This window comes from Hippocampus guttulatus, chromosome 17 (assembly GCF_054856545.1).
Source record: "Hippocampus guttulatus isolate MCC_2025c chromosome 17, RoL_Hgut_1.0, whole genome shotgun sequence".
NCBI lineage: Eukaryota > Metazoa > Chordata > Actinopteri > Syngnathiformes > Syngnathidae > Hippocampus > Hippocampus guttulatus.
Window position 1 is genome coordinate 2,007,105 of NC_141277.1, and position 21,919 is coordinate 2,029,023.

At 43.5% G+C, this 21,919-nt stretch overlaps 1 protein-coding gene across 7 annotated transcripts; it reads left to right on the top strand.

Annotated features, from left to right (window-relative positions):
* The first annotated feature begins 778 nt into the window (after positions 1-778).
* rab27b (RAB27B, member RAS oncogene family) lies at positions 779-19,544 on the top strand. Of its 7 annotated transcripts, none has more exons than XM_086134799.1 (8): positions 6,310-6,912; positions 7,138-7,440; positions 7,520-7,558; positions 14,071-14,245; positions 15,198-15,286; positions 16,155-16,258; positions 16,401-16,524; positions 17,026-19,544. In XM_086134799.1, the coding sequence occupies exons 4-8, from the start codon at positions 14,093-14,095 to the stop codon at positions 17,210-17,212; spliced, it is 657 nt and encodes a 218-aa protein (XP_085990925.1). In that variant the 5' UTR covers positions 6,310-6,912; positions 7,138-7,440; positions 7,520-7,558; positions 14,071-14,092; the 3' UTR covers positions 17,213-19,544. The 7 variants fall into 7 exon arrangements, with proteins under 7 accessions (XP_085990924.1, XP_085990926.1, XP_085990930.1 ...); XM_086134801.1 differs by having other exon boundaries at positions 7,324-7,440; XM_086134798.1 differs by lacking the exons at positions 6,310-6,912; positions 7,138-7,440; positions 7,520-7,558 and adding exons at positions 779-907; positions 985-1,094.
* The last annotated feature ends 2,375 nt before the right edge of the window (positions 19,545-21,919 follow it).

Below are 21,919 nucleotides of genomic sequence, written 5' to 3' on the forward strand. Positions count from 1 at the left end.
TACATATTTAGTTTGGAACACAGGTAGGTAGCCATCCAATCGTAGGACACATACACAAAAGCAACCATTCGCACTCACGCTCACGCCGTGGGATAATTTCGAGTGTTCCATTAACATGCCATCCATGTTTTTGGACTGTGGGAGGTACCGAGAGAAAACCCACGCAGGGGAGAACATGCAAACTCCACACAGGAAGGCCGAGACAGAATGGAACCCTAAACCTCTGGACTGTGAGGCAGACGTGCTATTCAGTCTTGAATCAGTATTAAAAGTGTCAACGAACACAGCAAAAACTTAATCACATGTTCACCCTCATCAAACTCAAAATAGTATCACAGTGCTTGTCAGCACCTGTTGAATACAGTATTGCAACCAAAAAAAGTATTCACTGTGGCAAGCGCTAGGACCATGGCAGTTGATTTCAGCTGTTGGCCAATGGCAATTCCGCTGAAATGGAGCGGAAAACAAATCGGTTTAAGTCTTTCAGAATTATGTCGTTAATTACTAATTGTAACTGTCATTTGGTTAGGTACACCTGAAAAATATACAAGTATATTATTATGATCAATATTATTAATACATTACGCGAGAAAACATCCCAGCTCAATTTGGAGTGACATTCTCAAAGAGGAACAATAAGGACCAATAATCACACTTCTAATGATATTGCATAGTTTAATGATTTTTACAGTGTTATTTTTTTCCATAGCCAGTGAATGTGATCTAATTTTATTTCAGATAGTATTTATTCTTATCCGCACAGCTATTTTCTTCATAACGAGCTTGCTACCAAAACGCAGAGGGAAATGCCTTTCAGTTTTCCGAGGCGTCCCTGAATGCGACAACAACGTCAACCTCCACCCCAGGAAAACCGAGCTTCCTCCATAATTCTGAGGTCCACTTAATGGTACGTCTCTCAGTAATCACTTAAAGCGACTTGTGTGCATCTCGGCCCCTCTGAGCCCGGAATTCGCTCTCCATTAGAACCGTGGGAGCGATGCCACGTCTTGGAGGTGGAGGAAGAGGAGACGAACTGGCCAGAGAGCAGCAGCCACCTGCGAGGGAGATCTGAGTTTGTTTCTCGAACGTCAAAGGTAAGAGCACGAGACGAAACGTCGTCGCAGCGACTCACACGCCCGACACAGCGTTGACTGAGGGGTTGCTTACTGGAGCGTTTCCGTGTTACTTGGGGCTTCGAGCATCAGTGGAAGGCAAGCGGCGGGCGATGAGTCATAACCCGGCAGGCGCAGGGCTGCTTGGGGCTCAGCTGTGGAGTGGAACAGCGGCTCTGCAGCATCTCAAAGCCAGTATTTTTCTTATTTATCCACTTTAAATTGCATGCCACACATGCGACGAACCGCCGTGCTTAAAAAAAAAAGCAGTGATGGCAAATGTTTGTCTATCTATGGATTTGTCTAATCCAGGACTATGGATCTTGGAGCACGGTTATTGATTGTCTTTGCGGTTCAGTTTGGTTTTGCAGAAATTCAACGAATGATAAAAATAGAATTTTAAGCAGGTTATGCGGAGTTTATCTTTGTCCAACCTCAGGTGCATGGAAGGAGATTGTGAGTCGTGAATCAACAGTTGGGGCTTGAAGCTTTCTGGTTTGAACAAAAATGGTATGCAAAGCCAGACTTTTAACAACCTCTTAGGAAGCATTTCGTTGTTTTAAGTAGGATTCTGTGCCATGAAAAAAAAAACATTAGTAGCTGTGCTTGATTCTTAAAGGAAATCCAATTTGTTGCAATGTATTGTTATTATTTTTTTATATCTGCAAGACCGAACTGACTTAACCTTTACCTTCTCACCTGGATGCTGTGTGCTGCAGTGCATTGTGGGAGACAATCAATGTAAAATCACTACCGTTCAAATGGTTTGTCGTTACTCGACCACATAGTCCATTTCGCCCATTGTCTTCTCTTTTTTTCTGGTTTGTTGCGTTCACTTGTTGCATTTTTTAGCTCTCTGGGAAGACTTGTTGTGGATCCCGCTCCTGCGGCGTGCTCACTGCTGTTTGAGGCGGACGGCAACTGTGTGTTTCCATTCCCACGGTGCTCCTGCCTTGATGATGTGGAGCTGAGATCCATAAACATTAAAAAGCTGCCTCAGACTATAAAGGACACGCTACTCTACCACTCCCCAGCAATACAGGAAGCACGGCAATTCCGATTATATTGTTCCTCAATTCCTTTTCCCTCTGTGTTGTCGCCATTATCTTGATTTAAACTTATAAAATTACAAATAAATAGTTGGCCATGAATTAAAAACAAGCTCGGCAGAGAGAGCAGGAAATAAATGAATCTGGGGATGAATTTCAGGGGAGTGAAAATACTTGCAGATCAATATTGGAGCTTGTACTGGTGCTTGGAAGTACATTTTCTTCCCCCTCAGCTGCCACTTTTTATCTTCAGTCATAAAGCACCATGATTACGACTATGAAGTGGTGCCGTTTTAATGACTAAGGCTGCATGTTGATCTATACAATGCTGTTCTCCGAGGGTATCGTACTGAAGATAAAAGCTGTTTGTCTCCAACGTTAAGCGGGGCGTTGTTCAAGTCACAGGCCTGATTCACAATGCCAGGACTTTTTTGGGATGGTTTTATCTCTTTATTGTCCCATTAGATTGGCATAGCACAGGTGGTCAACCATTTGGAAGGTTGCTAGTTTGATTCCTTTCAGCATCTTTTATTTATTCATTTGTATGTGTGTGTGCTTTTCAACAGAATTTTACATTCATTTGCTTTGAAAGCCTTCAAGCCTAAAACCTTGATGTGCAGGAGGAAAAGATGTGTGTATGTGTAAAAAAAAAAAAAAAGCACACGGAGTAATGTAAAAGAAAACAGAGTCACAAAGATGAGAGAGAAAGCAGGAAAAAAGGCTGGTTGCCTGGTGACAGAGACGGAACGAGTGAAAGGACAGAAGGTGAAGAAGGCATCCAAAATGAGGAGGTGGAGAAGTGTGGAGTTGTTTTACAAGTGCAGGGAGTTCCTGGTCACGATGCTGTTGCCTTCACTCCCGCAGCACTTGGAACTCTCAAAGGAGGTAGACAACAAATATGCTGTTTATCTTTAGTTTTGGTAACGGACAAATCGCAGAAGTTACTGAAGTTAACTTACTAAACTGTCTCTGTGAATGCAAAGTGCTGCGAAAAGGCCCACTGCCAGTTCTTATTCACGCACGCTGCGGGTTACTCATTTACCCTCTTGAATTCTGCACAGTTACGGTGTCCAAACCGCACGTGCAGCAACTGCATCTTCTCACGCGCTACTAGGTGAGTGATTGAGAGTTTGATTTATGGGATTACGTCAATTGTTGAAGATGGTCAAATTAAATGTATACTGGGAAAATAGTCCAACACTTACGATGCGGATTCATGATTTCACATTTATTTGATTGATGACTAACATCCGTCCGAGGTTTCCGTTTTCCATCAGACACAACGTGCATGTATTTAAGAGGCTGTTGCCCGAAAGAAAAGAAGAGAGAGTCACGGGGTGAATGTATCTGTTAAATAACCTTGAAATAACGTGCAGATAAAGTTTTGAGTTATGCATTTGTCTCAAGAAATGTCTTCACTTCACCTTTTAGAGTGAAGTTGTTGTTTTCAAGTGACAAGCGGTAAAATGGGTCATCTGATGACGTCCGATCAGCCTTTGTGGGTTCAGTTCCCACTCTTTGACTGCGTGAATGTGAGTGGGCAGTATCGAAAATGGATGGATCTTGGTTCTGTCACTCTATTTTAGTCTCGACACACTTCTAAGAACACCCGAAGGGAAACGGGGGAGCGGTCGAGTCCCCTAACATTCGCAATGTGCACCAATTATGGCGAAGGCATCACCGTGTTGCATTCTGGTTCAGTTTCAAGCCGTCTTTTCTGCATGTTGCCGTTTTAAATTGCTTTTTGTCGCTGATGTTGTCGCGGTGCACTCGTCTGACTTGTGTGGCAGCATGGGATCACTATTTTTTTTCCCAATATTTTCACCTTGAAATAAACAACAGAAGTCAGAAGCCCCAAATAAACAAAAACAGACACAACATTCAATATACACGGTCGAGATGAGAAAAGCGTGATGGAATGGAAGTAAATAACAGACACATGACTCAAGACAGCCCTGATTTCAAGCCGTAAAGTCTAAAAGAAGCCACCTAGGGTGATCATGACTTCCCCCGTCACGCAGACGCACATGCAGGTAATCCACAGGAGGCCGGAGGTTCATACATCTTTAACACTGTCGCTGCGTCATGAATTCTTTTGTCCTGTTTTCCCAACAACATTGTTTGGATGCTTTGGGTGAAAAATGTATTGATAGCATCTGCGTAGTGTGCGTGCTTGTAAGAAGCGACTCGGATGCTTGCAGCTTTTACAGGCCTACACGGAAAAGCGACATGAATGTCGCCCTTGGCGCGATGAACGGAAAGTATCGTGGCTTTTAACAATATAGATCGTACGTCTTTAACCGTATTCCAGTAAGGTGTCAACCTTAAGGCTGCTGCTTCCTATTATGAAGAGACTTGTGGTCTTCTTTAAGACTGAGGACACTTTTATCTGTCTTCGATCATCAATCAATAAGATGTTTACGGCAGCATGAATTTCACCCACTAGCTAATTGTATCAGCATTAGCCCATCCCTCTTGGCCCGCTGACTTCATTTTGGCTGCTCAAGAACATGACGATCAGCAAGTGCGCCACACTGGATCTCCATTGTGCAGGCCCGACTCGACATTGTGTTCTTTGAGTCGCTTATGTGGGACAAGCGTTGCCTGTCGTCAACAAGAGGTCCTGATGATTCAGCCGCTAATAATGTTTCAAAATTAGGCTTGCAATCTTTCCTAACTCCTTCCATTGTCTGATTGGAATGCATGAATAAAGTTCAGCTGTCTCCTGAAACGGTGCGGTGCAGGAATTGGCCAAATTGCTTGAGAAGCAATGTCTTCAGGTTTGCGTGTCTGTGTGTTTTTATGGCAAAAACTACCACCAGTTATTTAAAAGTGAACTGTGGCCAGTCTGCTGATCTAGCTATCTAGCTAGCTAAGACAGCTAGCTAAGCCACTACCACCAGTTATTTAAAAGTGAACTGTGGCCAGTCTGCTGATCTATCTATCTAGCTAGCTAAGACAGCTAGCTAAGCCAGCTAGCTAAGACAGCGATCTATCTCTGCCAAGCATCATAGACAGTTGCAACTCCCCCAGTTAGTACCTCCGAAAAACGTTTTGGATTTATGATAGTTGGTGAAAGAATCTCTCGCGTAGACTCCCTAATGCTTTGCAATCCCGTGTAAATTGGTGGCGTAGGGTCGCCATAGACCAACTAAAATGTCGAAAACCGAGACATGACTAAGAGGGCACATAACCAAGATTCTAGTTCTTTTTCTTTTGCGCCTTTGATATTGTTGTTGTTGTTGTTGTTTTTACACAATGAGAGTCAATTCTTTGTGCAATTTGTCAAATATTGTTGTCGTGTATCATTAGCATTTGTAGTGGAAGACGCTTCCCTTCGAGCTTCCCCTACTCAGAAGCCTGCATAGCATTAGCACCATTCTCATTCAGCGGTCAAAAAGGATAGCACCAATTACTGTTGGGTGGCCAGTGAACCGTAATCTGATGCCTGCTGTGTGTGTGCGCGTGCATGTGCATGTTTGTCATCTTTACACTTTCCTGTGAGCTTATTTCCATGTACGATACGCATCTGTGGTCTGTTCAATACAATAATAAGACCTGTTCCGGTTGACTGGGGATTGTGACTTGCCGTCCTCTCGTCGGAACATATTTGTTTGATGTTGAAATCTGAGCAAGTCGTCATGGGCCCTGTTGCCCTTTTCATTTTCCACTAATGGGAGCGGAGGGATTGTAACGGTTTCCCGACTGTAGTTGGCGGCAGTTTACGGCGTCTCTTCCCACTGAGGTGATGGGACAAAATACATAGCTGGGTTTGAACTTTGTACCTCAAAAGGAGAGAATGTTAAGTATTAGAATGTGGTTGACGTGATGGGAGAAGAAAAACTGTTCAGTTTTTGGATTCCGCACCCAAAAATGAATTCAGAACAACTGTCAGACCTAACTCCAAAATTGAATTCCTCAGTGTTATTAATGAAAATGTACAATTCAGGTAATTGGAGTGAATTTGTTATTTCAGATGTGTGTATGAAACTGTTTGCCCTTCACATGAGTGAGTACACAAAAAGGTCGGGGACCCCTGGTCGAAACAAAAAACTACCTGATGTTATCATTTATTTACCTTCAGGCCCCTCTGCCCCTTTACCGTCCGTGTGGCCGCTGGCGAGATTGGAACCAAGATAAGCAAATGTAATTGCATTATTGATCTGAAGTTAACACAGGTCGATATGCATGACCCTTTAAGCTCTCCAGCAGAGAAGCGAGAGTACCGAGCATTATTCTGACCGAACTATAATAACCGGAACGACACGCACGATTAGCTAATCCGATTAGGTGGATAAACTGCTTTATTCCCTTGGAAATATCATCCAACTAATTTTGAATTGAATTACATGAGAGAATGAGCAATCTGGACACATATCATCATGGACTGGAGTTTATTTGTTGCTGTTATTTGCGCAATACGTGAGTCGACTTGCGTAACAAATACAGAATGCATTTCCTCCTCTCAAGAGTTATCGTGCGCAGTCACATTTCAGGTCTGTTCTACTTCCTGCTTTGCTACTCCACCTGCATAACCTGAGGCTGCTCGCTTTTGCACTTGCTTCAAATCATGATGTGTGCCTGTGCGCCTGTGTGTCCACGACTAGAGCTAGTTTACCATATGCTGGCCCCACCCGCTAATTACACAGCACAGCAGCGGTAGAGTCAGACAGAAACAAGAAACAATAGCAGAGGAGGAAGAAAGGAAGAGGTGGAAGCAGAAAGAGAAACCTTCAAACGACTCAAACTCAGTAGGTAAAACAAAAACAAAAAAAAAACCCGGCGCGCTAGCAGGATGGCGCACATCAAGAGTAAACATGTCAGTCGACAAATAAGTGATAGTCGTCCATCAAGGCGACTCGGTAGAGGTTATTTTACTCAGGTTACGATTTAGTCACTGCAGTAGCTAGCTATTCTTCGTCTGTTGAAAAGTAGTATTGATCCCAGTAGTTTGTTTTTTTTTCTTCTCAATTCAGCTGGTTGGTGGCTACTCCTTTCTCTCCTCATTTAACTCATTCAGTACCAGCCAATTCTGGACCAAGTCTGAAAAGACGTTTAAAAACGTCTTTGGGAGTGAACGAGTTAATGAGCAAGTTAACCACCACGACAGCTACAGCAAGGTGGTCGGTCGCCTTAACCGGGTTACTCATCCTTCCCTGCAGCCGGGCAGCCAGTCAGCTGATCAGATAACTCGGTGGTGCTGCTTGTGGTCGAGGGGGTGGGGGGGGGGGGGGAGTGGCTGTTAAAGTTCCTCGTCCTCGTCTGCCTCCAGCCGAATGGTAGGTAAACAGTTAGTTGGTGTGTGTCCATATGAGGCTGCTGGTCAGCTGCTCCCTGACGCCTCCTTTCCCCCTCCAGGACCCGACACTGTTGAATCAGCTGAGGACCAACTGAGCGGTAAGTCAGGCCTCGAAGCCACGGAGATGGATGCATGTGACAGGCCACTCGATCAACGCGGGGGGGGGGGGTTGTCGAAAAGGAGCAGCAAAGACATCAGACACTACTCGGTTGTTTGTACAGGAAAATGTAAATGTGTGTGTGTGTTTGTGTGCAGCCGTGGAATCTGATCACACCCTTTTCTTTGAAAACTGCTGATAGGCTGTTACGAAAGTTGGAAGCAACCGACCTCCAGGGACGGAGGCTGGTGATGCACGCCGTCTCCACCTCCGTCTCGTGATCAAGTGATGTGGAGCGAAGAATGTCTTGGAAAACACTTTCTGCTTTCTTTTCTTTTGACCTACCCTGCACAAGTGGCGTGCTTTCCATAACGAGTTGATGTTTATACGATTACAACTACTACCGGAGCGGAGCACAAAACACCAAAGCATGCATTATTGATTGAGTTGAAATAATCACCATTTCCCCGACGGCAAAGGGGCATTTGCATAATATTTGTTTGGCGAAAATATCAAGTCAAGTGCTGTCATTCCAACTCGTGATGCTTTGCGGCCAAACAAAAATAAGGACGAAGCAAATAAAACAATGCTGTGGGAAAATGACCAGGAGACAATGAAACCGTTATTGTCCGCTCGCGACGTATTTTTTTCCTCACTAAGTGGCGTGATGATGTTTTGGACGCTCATGAGTTGTTGGCTGTTCTGGTTGTGCACGGCAGTTAGTCTCGTTCAAGGTCATTAAATTCAGCCCAGCACGACTAAACTGTGGTGGTTGCATTGTTTTGATTAGAAAGCCGTTTATTTCTGCAGAATTTGTTTTCTTTTTCGCTGCCAGGAATGCTACAAATGTTTAGCAATTCCTAAAACACTCATTTGAAAAGAAAATGACGTAACTTATGGATACCTTTGGCATTGCGCGCAGTCTCTTGACGGAATACTTTCAAGTCATCTGTGCCGAAAGTCGTGCAAGAATGCTTTGAAACAGGTTTGACTGCAAAAGGAAACACATCTGCAGCCATACGGTTTCTTTTAAAGCCTGTAAATGTTAGAGAAGTCAATAGCTGCCGGATTGGCTGGAGGCCTGAGAGTGTTGTTGAGTAATCCTTGTTGAGCACGGGAGGATAATTAGCCCGATATCAACCCCGAGTCTCCTCTCCTGGCAATCGTAAAGACGCTCGCATTACCGTAATGGCTCGAGAAGATCATCGTCACATATCTTCCTGTCGTTTGTTGAGGGTTCAGACTATTGACCGCTTGGCAGGATGTTTGGGCAGCTCCCGATCTCAAATTGGGGAGATTCAACACGTTGCGTCGTTTTGGCCCGACTTCCCACCGTCATTTAAATGACATGAAATGTATTTTTTGTTCATTCAATTTGTCGACCATCAATTTCGACCTATTTTGGAGTTGTTCTTCCCGCAACGCCAGTATCCACGCTGACCTTTCACATCCAGCCGTGGCAGCTGTCTGCGGTGTTTGTTGGTGCGCCTCCTGCTGTGGGATTAAGGAGGGTTTGAAGGAACTGCTTGAGACTTGCAACTCTGTCATGAAATATGCAATTGATTGCTGCACTATGGGCAGAAGTCGCCTAATCTTTGGACCACTATGATGCCACAATCATGGCCTGGGCTTTGAAGCAGAATGTTTCGACAAATGACGCAACGCCTTCCCCATATCAGCGCCACCATCTCCTTGGACCGACATAACTTTCCCAAAACGCAGAAGCGTTGATGACTTGATTCTTTTTGTTGAAAACAGTCCGGAAGTGTGAAGAAAGCCTTCTGCTCTTGACGCTACAGATTGCCGAAGCAGAAGGACCCAGCAGGCTCTGACATTACGAATGACTCGGTGCCTGGTTAAGTGGCGCTAAAATATGCCAACGTTTAAAATCGCTGTGGAATCCCAGAAGAGGCCTGGACGAAATAATTAAGGGCCAGTCTTCATTCCTTTTAGCAGTTATTGATGATTTGGAAAGAGATTGGTGCCTTTGGCGAAGACCTTCGCGGCTGTCCTCGGAGCAGGAACGCAATTAACCGGGTGTCCGCTTTGTTTAACAGGATCTCGACTGTCGAGGGCACATTAGTGTGTCGGTTTCTCTGACAAACGTCAGCTGTCCTTTTCATGTGCAATCGATCACGATTCGCCAAGTTGAAAACAAACGCGGCTGTACGTTTCAATAATGCCTCATGCATATGTAATGTGGTGTGGAGAATCCACAGTTGTTTCCTCCGGTCAATGGGCTTGGGGGGGCAAAAGCGGAAGACGCGCGGCACTTGTCATTTGTCAATCAAAGGTAAACTGTCAAGGAAACATTGCCTGATGAGCAAGCAATACAAGGGCCCGAGCAATTATGGATTTTTTGTGTTTCACTGGGTGCCAATGATACGCGGATTTTCGCTCTCTGTGAGTCGGCCTGGTCCCTATTCTCCTCGAATAACTCTAAATATGTTTTTCAAAAATCTCTATAACAATTCAAAATGATTCCAGAGTTGTTGGGTTGAATGTGAGCAACATTGCACCTTCGCCGAGAGGTGCAGCCCAAGTTCTTTTTTTTTTTTTCTCTTCGACTGTCATCAATACGTCACTTGTCAAATTCAAAGCCTTGGGCAAGATCCGGCCTGTTGCATCATTTCTTTGTGGCACACTAAAGCAACTAAAGTTTGTCTACTTCATGTTGCTAAATTGATTTCTTCTTTTCAATGGGGAGAAAAAAATCTTTTGGGGGGCTTCACGCAAGCTCCTTACTATACAAGCCGTGGCCGCGCACGGTCTCTGCATTTACACGGCTTGCTGTTTCCCATCTCCCCTGTTGCGTTTGATTCTTCATGCATTTTTAACGTCTCTCTGGTGCTTGATGGTTTTGTTCTTCCTTGTTATTGAGAGAGAAGATTTAGCATGCTCTCGGGACTACTTTTTCCTACTACGAGCTCGGCGTAACAAATCTCGCAGCAGCGTTTCTGAGAGTCTGTAAATATTGTATTGCTGTTGTGATGAGGGAGATGGTGTGTATGTACGTAGGCGTACCTCCTTGCATGCTGCTGTAAAGGGCATCATTCAGCACGCCATCACATCATATTATTGCTCGCTATCCGCCAAGACGTGACAGACTCCCCCCTGCAAATTACCCTCCCCTACATATTACTTCCCCCTACCCTTATTTCCCAAGTCATGCTCCCATTTTCAACCCATGAAAGCAGGCGCCACATAATTGCTAGAGTACATACCTATACCGATGACACTGACATGAAAACGATTTCAAAACATCGTAGGTCTAAAAATCACACCATGACATCATCATTCTGATTTGTTATATGGGTTTCTTTTAGTTGCAAAGTCAAGTCAAGTCAAGTCAACAGTATTTATAGAGCACTTTCAAACAGCCATCGCTGCATACAAAGTGCTGTACATGGAGCAATTTAACATGCACAATAAACAGTAAGACAAATCGGTAATAAAGGCGGTAGAAAGCACCAAACAGTAAAACCAAGAACAAATCTAAGTCATGCTGAGTCGAATGCCAAAGAATACAAGTGAGTTTTGAGGAGGGTTTTGAAGATGGGCAGCGAGGAGGCTTGCCGAATGTTTAGTGGGAGGTCATTCCAGAGAGAGGGACCAGCAACAGAAAAGGCTCGATCCCCTCTGAGCCTCAGTTTAGTTCTTGGTACTTCTAATAAAGTCTGGTCCACAGACCTGAGGCGCCGGGCAGGTGTGTAGGGGCGGATGAGCTCAGAGAGGTAAGGTGGCGCGAGATTATTCAGAGATTTGAAAACAAATAAGAGGATCTTGAAAATAACTCTAAAATGAATGGGGAGCCAGTGAAGGGATGCCAGAGTAGGAGTTATGTGCTCCCTCTTACGAGTACCAGTCAAGAGGCGAGCGGCGGCATTCTGGACCAGCTGAAGGCGCTTAATGGAGGACTGGCTGACTCCAAAGTAAAGGGCATTGCAGTAATCGAGCCGGGATGTGACAAAGGCATGAATTACCATCTCAAAGTGTTCATGTGAGAGGAGAGGTTTTATTTTGGCCAGCTGTCTAAGGTGAAAGAAGCTGGATTTAACAACGGCACCAATTTGCCGATCGAGTTTGAAATCACTGTCCAGTTTGAGACTGTTGACTTAAGATAAGGAGACAGGGGGCCCAAGTCTACAGGATGGAATGTACAAGGGCCACTGGGACCAAACAATATCACCTCTGTCTTCTTTTCATTGAATCTCAAGAAATTTTGTGCCATCCAGGTTTTGATTTCTTCCAGACAGGATAGGAGTGGCCTTAATGAGAAGGCGTCTTTCTTGCTCAGTGGGACATAGATCTGGCAGTCATCTGCATAGCAGTGGAAGGGAATACCATGTTTCCTTAAGATGGAACCCAATGGGAGCAGATACAGCGAGAACAGCAGAGGCCCCAGAATTGAGCCCTGTGGAACACCACATGACAGGGGAGCAGTGCGTGACTCAGAGCAGCCAAGGCTGACACAGAAGGTTCTGTCAGCTAAATAGGACCTAAACCACTCAAGAGCACTGCCGCCAATGCCCACCAAGTGCTGCAAACGAGACAGCAGAATACTGTGATCCACTGTATCAAATGCTGCAGTTAAGTCCAATAAAACTAGACACACGTGGTCTCCAGAGTCATTTGCCAGGAGGATGTCATTAGAAACGCGTAACAGGGCTGACTCCGTGCTATGCATCGTCTTGAAACCTGACTGGAAGACCTCCAAGATGTTATGTTCATCCAAGAAAATTTTCAACTGCATGTGCACGACTTTTTCCAGAATTTTGGAAATGAAAGGCAGCTTGGAAATGGGCCTGAAACTTGACAGCACATCTGGATCAAGGCCAGCTTTCTTGATCAAGGGTTGGACCACAGCATGTTTAAACTGTTGGGGAACTACACCAGAAGAGAGGCTGCTGTTGATGATATCCAAGACTGATGCGCCAACACTCGGGAGAACCTCCTGAAAGAAGTGCGGGGGAAGAGAGTCGCAAGGGGAGCCAGATGGCTTTGTCTGGCGAACTACATCCTCCAAAAGCGCCAAGGACACAGTTTCAAAAGAATTTAGCACAGCTGAACATGGAACATTAAAGTAAGAAAGTAGTATTAGTAAGAAAATATGGGTGCGTGGAAGCTTCCCGTCATCTTGAAAAGTCTTTTCCGAGCTATCAAGTTGAATAATTTAGCCGCCCATCCTAGCACATGCCCGCAATTGGCGTGCTTTTCTCCTCCTGCGCTATCTGAGTACGCGCGATTGGGAGCAGTTCTGCCGGGTTGAACCATGGCCTCTCTCGAATCAACTGTCTCAGCTGAGTGAATTGGAGTCTCATGATCGTCTTTTCAAACATTCTCACATTTAACCTTGAGGCCATCAACAGAAAAAAGAGAGAATGAGCCCAAATACGCTACATTCCTCTTCAATCAAACTGTTATCCGTACTCGGAGAGATCAGTCACGACTTCCTTTTGGCTTTGGCTCAGACGGTACAAAAGAGGACCATATGATTCGCCTTTGAAGACAATTTGGTCTCTTTTCTGTTGCAATACTTGCCATCACATGACACGATTCATTGATTTCGATTTCACTTTTCGACTCAAATGTGCTACTTTCAAACGTTACGGTGCATCTGCAAAGTATACGCTGCGCTTTACCGTTTCCCATTTAAAGTTACTGTATTTTCCGCACTATAGGGCGCTCCTAAAAGCATTCAATTATCCGAAGAGCCGACGGTGCGCCTTATAATCTGATGTGCCTTATATACGGCTCAATATTCTTATTTCTTGGATGTAGTCTTTTAAATGTTCTCTAAAGTGCTTTGTTATATCTGCAGTGTTGTGAAAGCTCCATATAAATGAAGCTGTAATGAATTGTATTCCTTTAGTGTAGCTCCATCTAGTGGATACACAATGCAAGCGCAGCCACTATTGTCACTTCTACTGAATGAAATAGAATCTATTCTATGCGCCTTATAATGCGATGCGCGCTGTACATGAAAAAAAGTTTGAAAATAGGCCATTCATTGATTACATTCCGAAGCACCTTATAAGGCATAAAATACAGTAGTCTTATTCCAAAATTGCGAAAATAATTTTTTCACTCACAATTCTATATACATTTCATAGTGACAGTGTGATTTTTTTTTCTTTTTTAGATTTGTTTACAAAAATGAATAATGGCAGCGCAGTAATGAGGTGGTTAGCACAACTCCCTTCCAGCTGAGACGTTTGCACAACATCGGGAGATCCAGCCGATCAGATCTGAGTGAAGTCTGTTTCTTAGTATTTTAAATGTTTGCACTGTATTTGCAAGTGTTTTGCAGTGTTTTTCCTTGCTCTTCACGTTGACATTATGGGGGTGCCGTTTGTGAAGATTGTCGACGGAAAATGAATGGATTCCGTTTCGCAATGAGGCTGCAACGTAAACAAAATGTGAAGCGCGGTGGATACTATCCGGATGAACTGTGAACCAACACGGTTAAAAATGACGCGGGCGTTAACATGCATCTGCGTCTGTCTTGTGCAGGGTTCTATTGGTCGTCATCACTATGACTGATGGGGATTATGACTACCTGATAAAGCTCCTTGCCCTGGGAGACTCTGGTGTGGGGAAGACAACATTCCTGTACCGCTACACAGATAACAAGTTCAACCCCAAGTTCATCACCACAGTCGGCATCGACTTCAGGGAAAAAAGAGTGGTAAGACAGCCTCGTTCCAAAGCAAGACACGCGTGTGCACGTTTCTTGTCTCTGCCAGTCATTTTAATGGGTGACACTCATATCAGTAAATGAGGTGATTCCGATTGATATTTTGCATATCTCGTGCCGCAGAAAACTTTGCGGCGCCATCCTCCTTGACCACTGAAAACAAACAAACTGTATCCTCATGCCATGCCGTTCTATCTCAGTTGACCTTTTGGCAAAATTGACTTTTCGTTTTGGGAAATTAATAAATCGGCGACTGCGAGTCATTCAATTTCCCCAGTAACGATGCCAGACATTTCCCCTTTGTCACGAACATGGGCCATCCGCGACTCTCGCTCTTACAGAGCAGTTCAGTTCATTACGCGGCTGCAGTGTTTTTCCTCACGGATGATGAAAAGGTTGCCGTCACATTTCTGCATTCGGGAAGTTAAACGGATTACATCGGGGTAGAGGTGGGCTAGGGGGTGCGGGGGGGTGTTTGTCATCTATGTTTGGCATCATGTGACTGCTCTAATTTGGAAATGGGGGAATACCCACATGGGAACCTTGCTCTTTCCCAGCTGTCTGAACTCCCAGGGGTGACTTCTGGAGTCGCTTTCGATCTGCTGCATGGATCAACCCTAGATTTAGTACAACCTCATTTTTTTATTTCGTTTTAATTCTGAACTGTTTTGTGCGTTGCAAGTTTCAAATTCTGGCATCATATTAATGATGCATTGTGAATACGGAGTGAACCATGACAAAACGGGCAATGGTAAAAATAAATAAATAAATAAATAAATAAATAAATAAACCCAAACAAAACAAGATACTATGTATCTCGTTTTCTGCCTTTCTGCTTTGCTACAGACTAAAGAGCCAACTGATCAATGTATGACTACCACGACATGGCTAACCATTCGTCCGAAGCTAACCCTATTGAAGGTGAAGTGATCTTTCTCCTCAGGTGTACACAGCTTCCAACCCCAATGGAATGACAGCAGGAAAAACCTTCAAGGTTCACCTCCAGCTCTGGGACACAGCTGGACAGGAAAGGTGGGCTTGTTTTTTTTTTTTTAGGGGGGAGATGTCATCATCCAAGCTACATTTGCTCAGGTTGTCTACCCCCCAAAAACTACGATTTTTGTATTTGCCAAGATTAAAAACACAGTTTTAAATAGACCGCAGCAATGAAGCGTCGGCTTTCTCCAGCCTAGTTTACGAATGTTTATTTGATGTTAAAGGACTGGAAAACGGATCCAAAAGCGCCACAGCCAGCCTAGCGCGAAGCAGAGATGACTCTCGGCGATCTCGACTAGATTTCCAAGCACATCGTGTTCACTCTAAGAAGGATGTGTATGTTGTTTGCTCGCACACGTCGTCATCTATCATCGAGGACCACTGTGCATGATGTACGCTCACGGCCGTCACGCTGTAAAAGGCTTTGATCTTGTGTGCAGTGCCGTTTCCAAGGATAGATGACTCACTTGAGGATGACTCAGTCACGTACATCACTTTGGAATGATACTTTCTCGAGCCTTCAGTGAAAAAGACAAAACGGATAAACGAATCTCGGTTGAAGTTCACCGTCAAAGCAATCGCAGCGAATTGCACGGTGTTTCTTTAAAACAACCGAAACCAAACTGGGGAATGCCATCGGCACAGCCTCACAATTAGCGTCTATGTTGCAATATAGCAAAAGTCACCGGCACGTCATCTTTATCCTCTGTAAAGAATGGCTAGGACTGCTGAAAAGCAGTTGTAGCGCGCACTCCGTGCAAATATCTGTCTTGCACTGCCTCCAAGTGGACAAGGTGTACACACCACAATACGTAGCACCTTGAATTGAACTAGTAGTTTAAAAAATAATAATAATAATTTAAATCTGCTTGACGCTGAACCCCGATTTGGACTTACGCTGCAGGTTCCGCAGCCTGACGACAGCGTTCTTCAGAGACGCCATGGGGTTCCTGCTGATGTTTGATCTCACCAGCCAGCAGAGCTTCCTCAATGTCAGAAACTGGATGAGTATGTTATTGATGTCACCGTTACATTCTCTAGAAACCGCAATTGCCTCTGTGTAAAATCCCAACTATTGGCACCAATGTTTGCTTTGCTGGATCACCGAACAAAATGAGAGCTCATTCGGTTGCTTTGTGTTGCCTTCCAGGCCAGCTTCAGGCCAACGCTTACTGTGAGAACCCCGATATAGTGCTGGTTGGAAACAAGGCAGACCTGGCTGACCAGCGCGAGGTTCAAGAAAAACAAGCAAAAGAGCTGGCAGATAAGTACGGGTACGTCCAGAGCGTTATGTTCTCTCTCTCTCTCTCTCTCTCTCTCTCTCTCTTGCTCTCGCTGTCTCTCCCTAGGCAGCACTAAGTCTCGTGGTTATCACATGTGCCTCCTGAGGCTTGGGATTTTGGCTCGTGCCTTCCTTTATGTACTGTGCATTTGGGCAGACTAAGAGTTGGTTCTAAAGTGCCATTTCTATCTATTTAAGAAAAAAAAAACCCCAGCCTTGACTGGATTAAATACCATGAATTCAAAGAAGGTTGGGCACCCCTGTCTTTGCGAAACGATCTGCACACAACCATGTTCTTCTCCACACTTTCGCATGCCTGTTTTTGAAATGTGAAACCAGAGATTCAATCCAACCAGGCAATGCGGATTCGTTTATGAGCCTTATGATCTGGCGCACAGACAAACACGGCTTGCATCTTTGCAAGTGGACATATTGTAGCAATATTTTACTTTTGAACTGTTTCACTGTTTAACTTTCCCCCCTCGCCCTCCAGGATCCCGTATTTCGAGACGAGCGCCGCGACCGGGGTGGAGGTGGAAAAGGCCGTGATCACACTGCTGGACCTGGTCATGAAGAGGATGGAGCAGTGCGTGGACAAACCGCCTTCAGAGCCTTCTAACGGCACGGAGAGCACAAGGCTCTCGGCCGCACAGCCCGAGGAGAAGAAATGCGCATGCTAGAGCTCGAGAGCTCTTTCAGGAAGTGACGGAGTGTACTCTCTACTCGCCAATCTTTCGCTGTCATCAGTGCTTGCATGCTTCTTTGGTGTCATCTTGATCATCTCCTTTCCGGCTCAAACTAAACTCTTATGTAACTTCGTTCTTCTCTTTCCCACCATGGATTTCTGTTGCCGAAATGCCTCAATAGGACTGGAGCCACCCTAGATCCCCCTCTAAGGGTTTTTCTAGGTACTGCAGTCTGATCACCTCAGTATCCATTTCAGTTTTCGTGGCAAAACGCTGGTGAGTCAAGGTCGGAGACTTTTTGTTCCCCCGTTGAACCCGCAGTCGACTATTCTGGCCCTTATTGCTGCTGCCGCTGCTGCTGCTTCTATTGTGGCTTTATGTTCATTTGTCTCATCTTTTCATCACTTTCTAACAGGGGAAAGGCGTCTTCCTGTGTCGGTTGCCTTTCAAGCTTGTCGTAGTTGGAGTACAATCAACAGGCCCATTAAATTAATTTCTTTTTTGGGTCAGATTGAGTGTCTTTGCATCCCAATAGTTATTCGTTAAAGCATTTCACAGTTTTTTTGTTGTTGTTGTACTTGTTAGACGGCCTGTTGATAATATGCAGGGTTTGGTCTGGTTGACTCACACTTGAAATGTCCTGAAATTAAAATCGATGCTCTATACACTTTGTAAACACTTTTTTTTTTTCTTGGTTGCTTACCGTCCCAGTTAAACCATGGCAAATGTAGAAGACTATTAGTTTCACTCTGTCGCCTTCCGTCACTTAAATGTATCTCACAACTTCTGCCCAACTTTCAATCTCTACATTGTTTTTGTGCAAGTCAACCATGTATCTAAAATCATAACACCTCTATTTGCCTTACATTATGGAAAATGTGTGTGGAAGTGTAGGATTTTCTCAAGGAATGAGAATCATCCTTCTTGCTTGCTATGTATTGATTTCTTCCCCCAATGACGCATTTGTTGGGCGTTCTAGTCTAAAAGTGTGCTGAAACCGGTGGCAGCCAAGAATCTTCCGTTTTTTGTTGTTGTTGTTTTTGTGTGTGTGTGTGTATTTGTTGCTGCTTCAAATGAGTTCCGTGGCCCTTTTAGGAATGACAATACAAATTGAAGAATACATGGGTTTTTTCCCTGTTTTTTTTTTTTTTTGGCGTATGCAATGAATCTGTTCAAAAGGTTTATGTGCCCTTAAGCTTTGGCTTCACTTTGTCACCTTTAATCTGCCAATGTGCCAAATCCAAATAAAAAGAGAAACTTGACACAAAAGCATTTCTTCAACCTCGGGTAAAAACTGCTTTCATGTTCTGTTTGGGTGTCCTGCGTATGCGTGCCAACATCTGATGACGAGTGCCATATGAGACTCACAAAATGTGGTAGCATCCTCACTTTAATGAGCAGTCAGGATTCGGAATCCTAAAAATCTGCCCAAACGACTTATACTACATGTGCTGCTGCATTTTATAAACTCCAGTATCTTATCGCTGACTTTTTTTTTTTTTTCTTGTGAGCTTCCCAACTTGTTGAATTGTCATTTCACAAAGTCTGAACAGTTTTTGTCATCTTGTGTTCCCATCCATCCATTTCCTACAGACTGCTACAAATCATCGTGGAACTCATCGAAGCTAACTTTTGGCAAAAGGCGGAGTCCACCGTATATTGATCGCCAGTCAGCCGCTGGGCATATGCAGAATAGACAAAAAGACAGTCGCAATCACATTCAGGCTTGTGCACATCGCATGACAACATGAAATGTAGTTTTACTTTCTCTCGCACGATTGATCACCGCACCACACGCACTACACTCCAAAGCAAATCAGTTTAATCCAAGCCTCCCTTCATGTACGATTTGGTCATTTCGAGCTCCTTCAATTTAATGTGTCTTCTTGACTGATGTACTTGATGCATGTTTTCCATCCACCTCAAACCTAAGTGTAGTTTTGGTATCCTCTTGAAAAGTTTACAATGTTTGAGGAGTCATTTTGTGCCTGTTACTAACTCTTCTTTCTGATCCTCTGTAAAGTGTGAGCTACTCAATATGTTGATGTATTATTCATTCTGGAGTACAACACAGAAGCAGAAGGCGAGGACGATGTTGTTTTATGTGCCAGGTATTAAAAAAAAACAAAAGGCAAAATACCTCTAAGAGCTTTTATTTTTGGAACTCCTCTTTGTGTGAAATTTCTCAGACGAGTGCAGTTTGTAGATGTTTTGTTTGATGCTTGTGTGTGGTTTCTATTTTCTTGTTTGTGGCACCGCCAGTCAGCATGTGAGAATGAAATGACTGTCATGCATTTGGTGTTGCAAATAAATCAGTTAGTTTTAACCTCTGTTAATACTTTTTTTTTTTTTTTTTTTTTTTTTTTTTTGTTAAGCCTCTGTCGGGACCGTGAAGCGTTTTTGGAGGTTTTCATAACCGAGAAAAAACGAACATGTATAGTAAGGCGTTTTTAGCCGAATAAAACGACCATGTATGGTAAGGCGTTTTTGGACAAAATTTTAGCCCAAAAAAACCCGACCATTTATACTAAGGCGTTTTTAGCCGAAAAAAACGACCATGTATAGTAAGGCATTTTTAGCCGAAAAAAACGACCATGTATAGTAAGGCGTTTTTTGCTGAAAAAAACCGACCATGTATAGTAAGGCGTTTTTTGCCGAAAAAAACGACCATGTGTAAGGCGTTTTTAGCCGAAAAAAACGACCATGTATGGTAAGGCGTTTTTTGCCGAAAAAAATGACCATGTATAGTAAGGTGTTTTTTGCCGAAAAAAACGACCATGTATAGTAAGGCGTTTTTAGCCGAAAAAAACGACCATGTATAGTAAGGCGTTTTTGCGCCGAAAAAAACGACCATGTATAGTAAGGCGTTTTTGCCGAAACTAAACATGGTCGTTTTTTTCGGCTAAAAACGCCTTACGATACATGATCGTTTTTTTCGGCAAAAAACGCCTTACGATACATGTTTTTTTTGGGCTAAAAACGCCTTACTATACATGGTCGTTTTTACAGCAAAAAACGCCTTACTATACATGGTCGTTTTTTTCGGCTAAAAACGCCTTACTATACTTTGTCGGGTTTTTTTCGGGCTAAAAACGCCTTACTATACTATGTCGTTTTTTTCGGGCTAAAAACGCCTTACTATACCATGTCGTTTTTTTCGGGCCAAAAACGCCTTACTATACTATGTCGTTTTTTTCGGCTCAAAAACGCCTTACTATACTAGGTCGTTTTTTTCGGCTCAAAAACGCCTTACTATACTAGGTCGTGTTATTCGGCTCAAAAACGCCTTACTATACTATGTCGTTTTTTTCGGCTCAAAAACGCCTTACTATACTATGTCGTTTTTTTCGGTTCAAAAACGCCTTACTATACATGGTCGTTTTTTTCGGCTCAAAAACACCTTACTATACTATGTCGTTTTTTTCGGGCCAAAAACGCCTTACTATATATACTATGTCGTTTTTTTCGGCTCAAAAACGCCTTGCTATATATACTATGTCGTTTTTTTCGGGCCAAAAACACCTTACTATACTTTGACGTTTTTTTTCGGGCTAAAAACGCCTTACTATACTGTCGTTTTTTTCGGGCCAAAAACGCCTTACAATACTATGTCGTTTTTTTCGGGCCAAAAACGCCTTACTATACTATGTAGTTTTTTTCGGCTCAAAAACGCCTTACTATAGTGTCGTTTTTTTCGGCTCAAAAACGCCTTACTATACTATGTCGTTTTTTTCGGGCCAAAAACGCCTTACTATATATACTATGTCGTTTTTTTCGGCTCAAAAACGCCTTGCTATACTATGTCGTTTTTTTCGGCTCAAAAATGCCTTACTATACTATGTCGTTTTTTTCGGGCCAAAAACGCCTTACTATACTATGTCGTTTTTTTCGGGCCAAAAACGCCTTATTATATGATGTCGTTTTTTTCGGGCCAAAAACGGCTTATTATATGATGTCGGTTTTTTTCGGGCCAAAAACGCCTTACTATACTGTCGTTTTTTTCGTCGTTTTTTTTTCGGGCCAAAAACGCCTTACTATACTATGTCGTTTTTTTCGGCTCAAAAACGCCTTACTATACTATGTCGTTTTTTTCGGGCCAAAAACGCCTTACTATATGATGTCGTTTTTTTCGTGGTTTTTTTTTTCGGGCCAAAAACGCCTTACTATTCTATGTCGTTTTTTTCGGCTCAAAAACGCCTTACAATACTGTCGTTTTTTTCGGCTCAAAAACGCCTTACTATACTATGTCGTTTTTTTCTGGCCAAAAACGCCTTACTATACCATGTCGTTTTTTTCGGCTCAAAAACCCCCTACTATACTATGTCGTTTTTTTCGGCTCAAAAACGCCTTACTATAATATGTCGTTTTTTTCGGCTCAAAAGCGCCTTAATATACACGGTCATTTTTTGGGGCTAAAAATTTCATCCAAAAACGCCTTTATACATGGTCGTTTTTTTTGCGACCACCAAACGCCTTACGATACAAAGAAAACCACTACAATAAGCCTGACTTATCATGTTGGTCAAGGAAAGAATGGATATGGTTGCAACCTCTGGGGATTGAACACCCAACCGCTAGTTTGGGATATGGTTCCTCTACCCCTGAGCCACACCACCACATAACTTCTAGTTTGTTCTGTGTTTTCTTCAATAAAGCTGCAAATGGTGGTTAAAGAAAGATGTGACCTTGTTGCAAACACTG

Coding starts and splice junctions, on each gene's coding strand:
- rab27b (XM_086134798.1), top strand. Junction 14,246..15,197: donor ACTTCAGGGAAAAAAGAGTG/GTAAGACAGCCT, acceptor CTTTCTCCTCAG/GTGTACACAGCTTCCAACCC. Junction 16,259..16,400: donor CAATGTCAGAAACTGGATGA/GTATGTTATTGA, acceptor GTTGCCTTCCAG/GCCAGCTTCAGGCCAACGCT.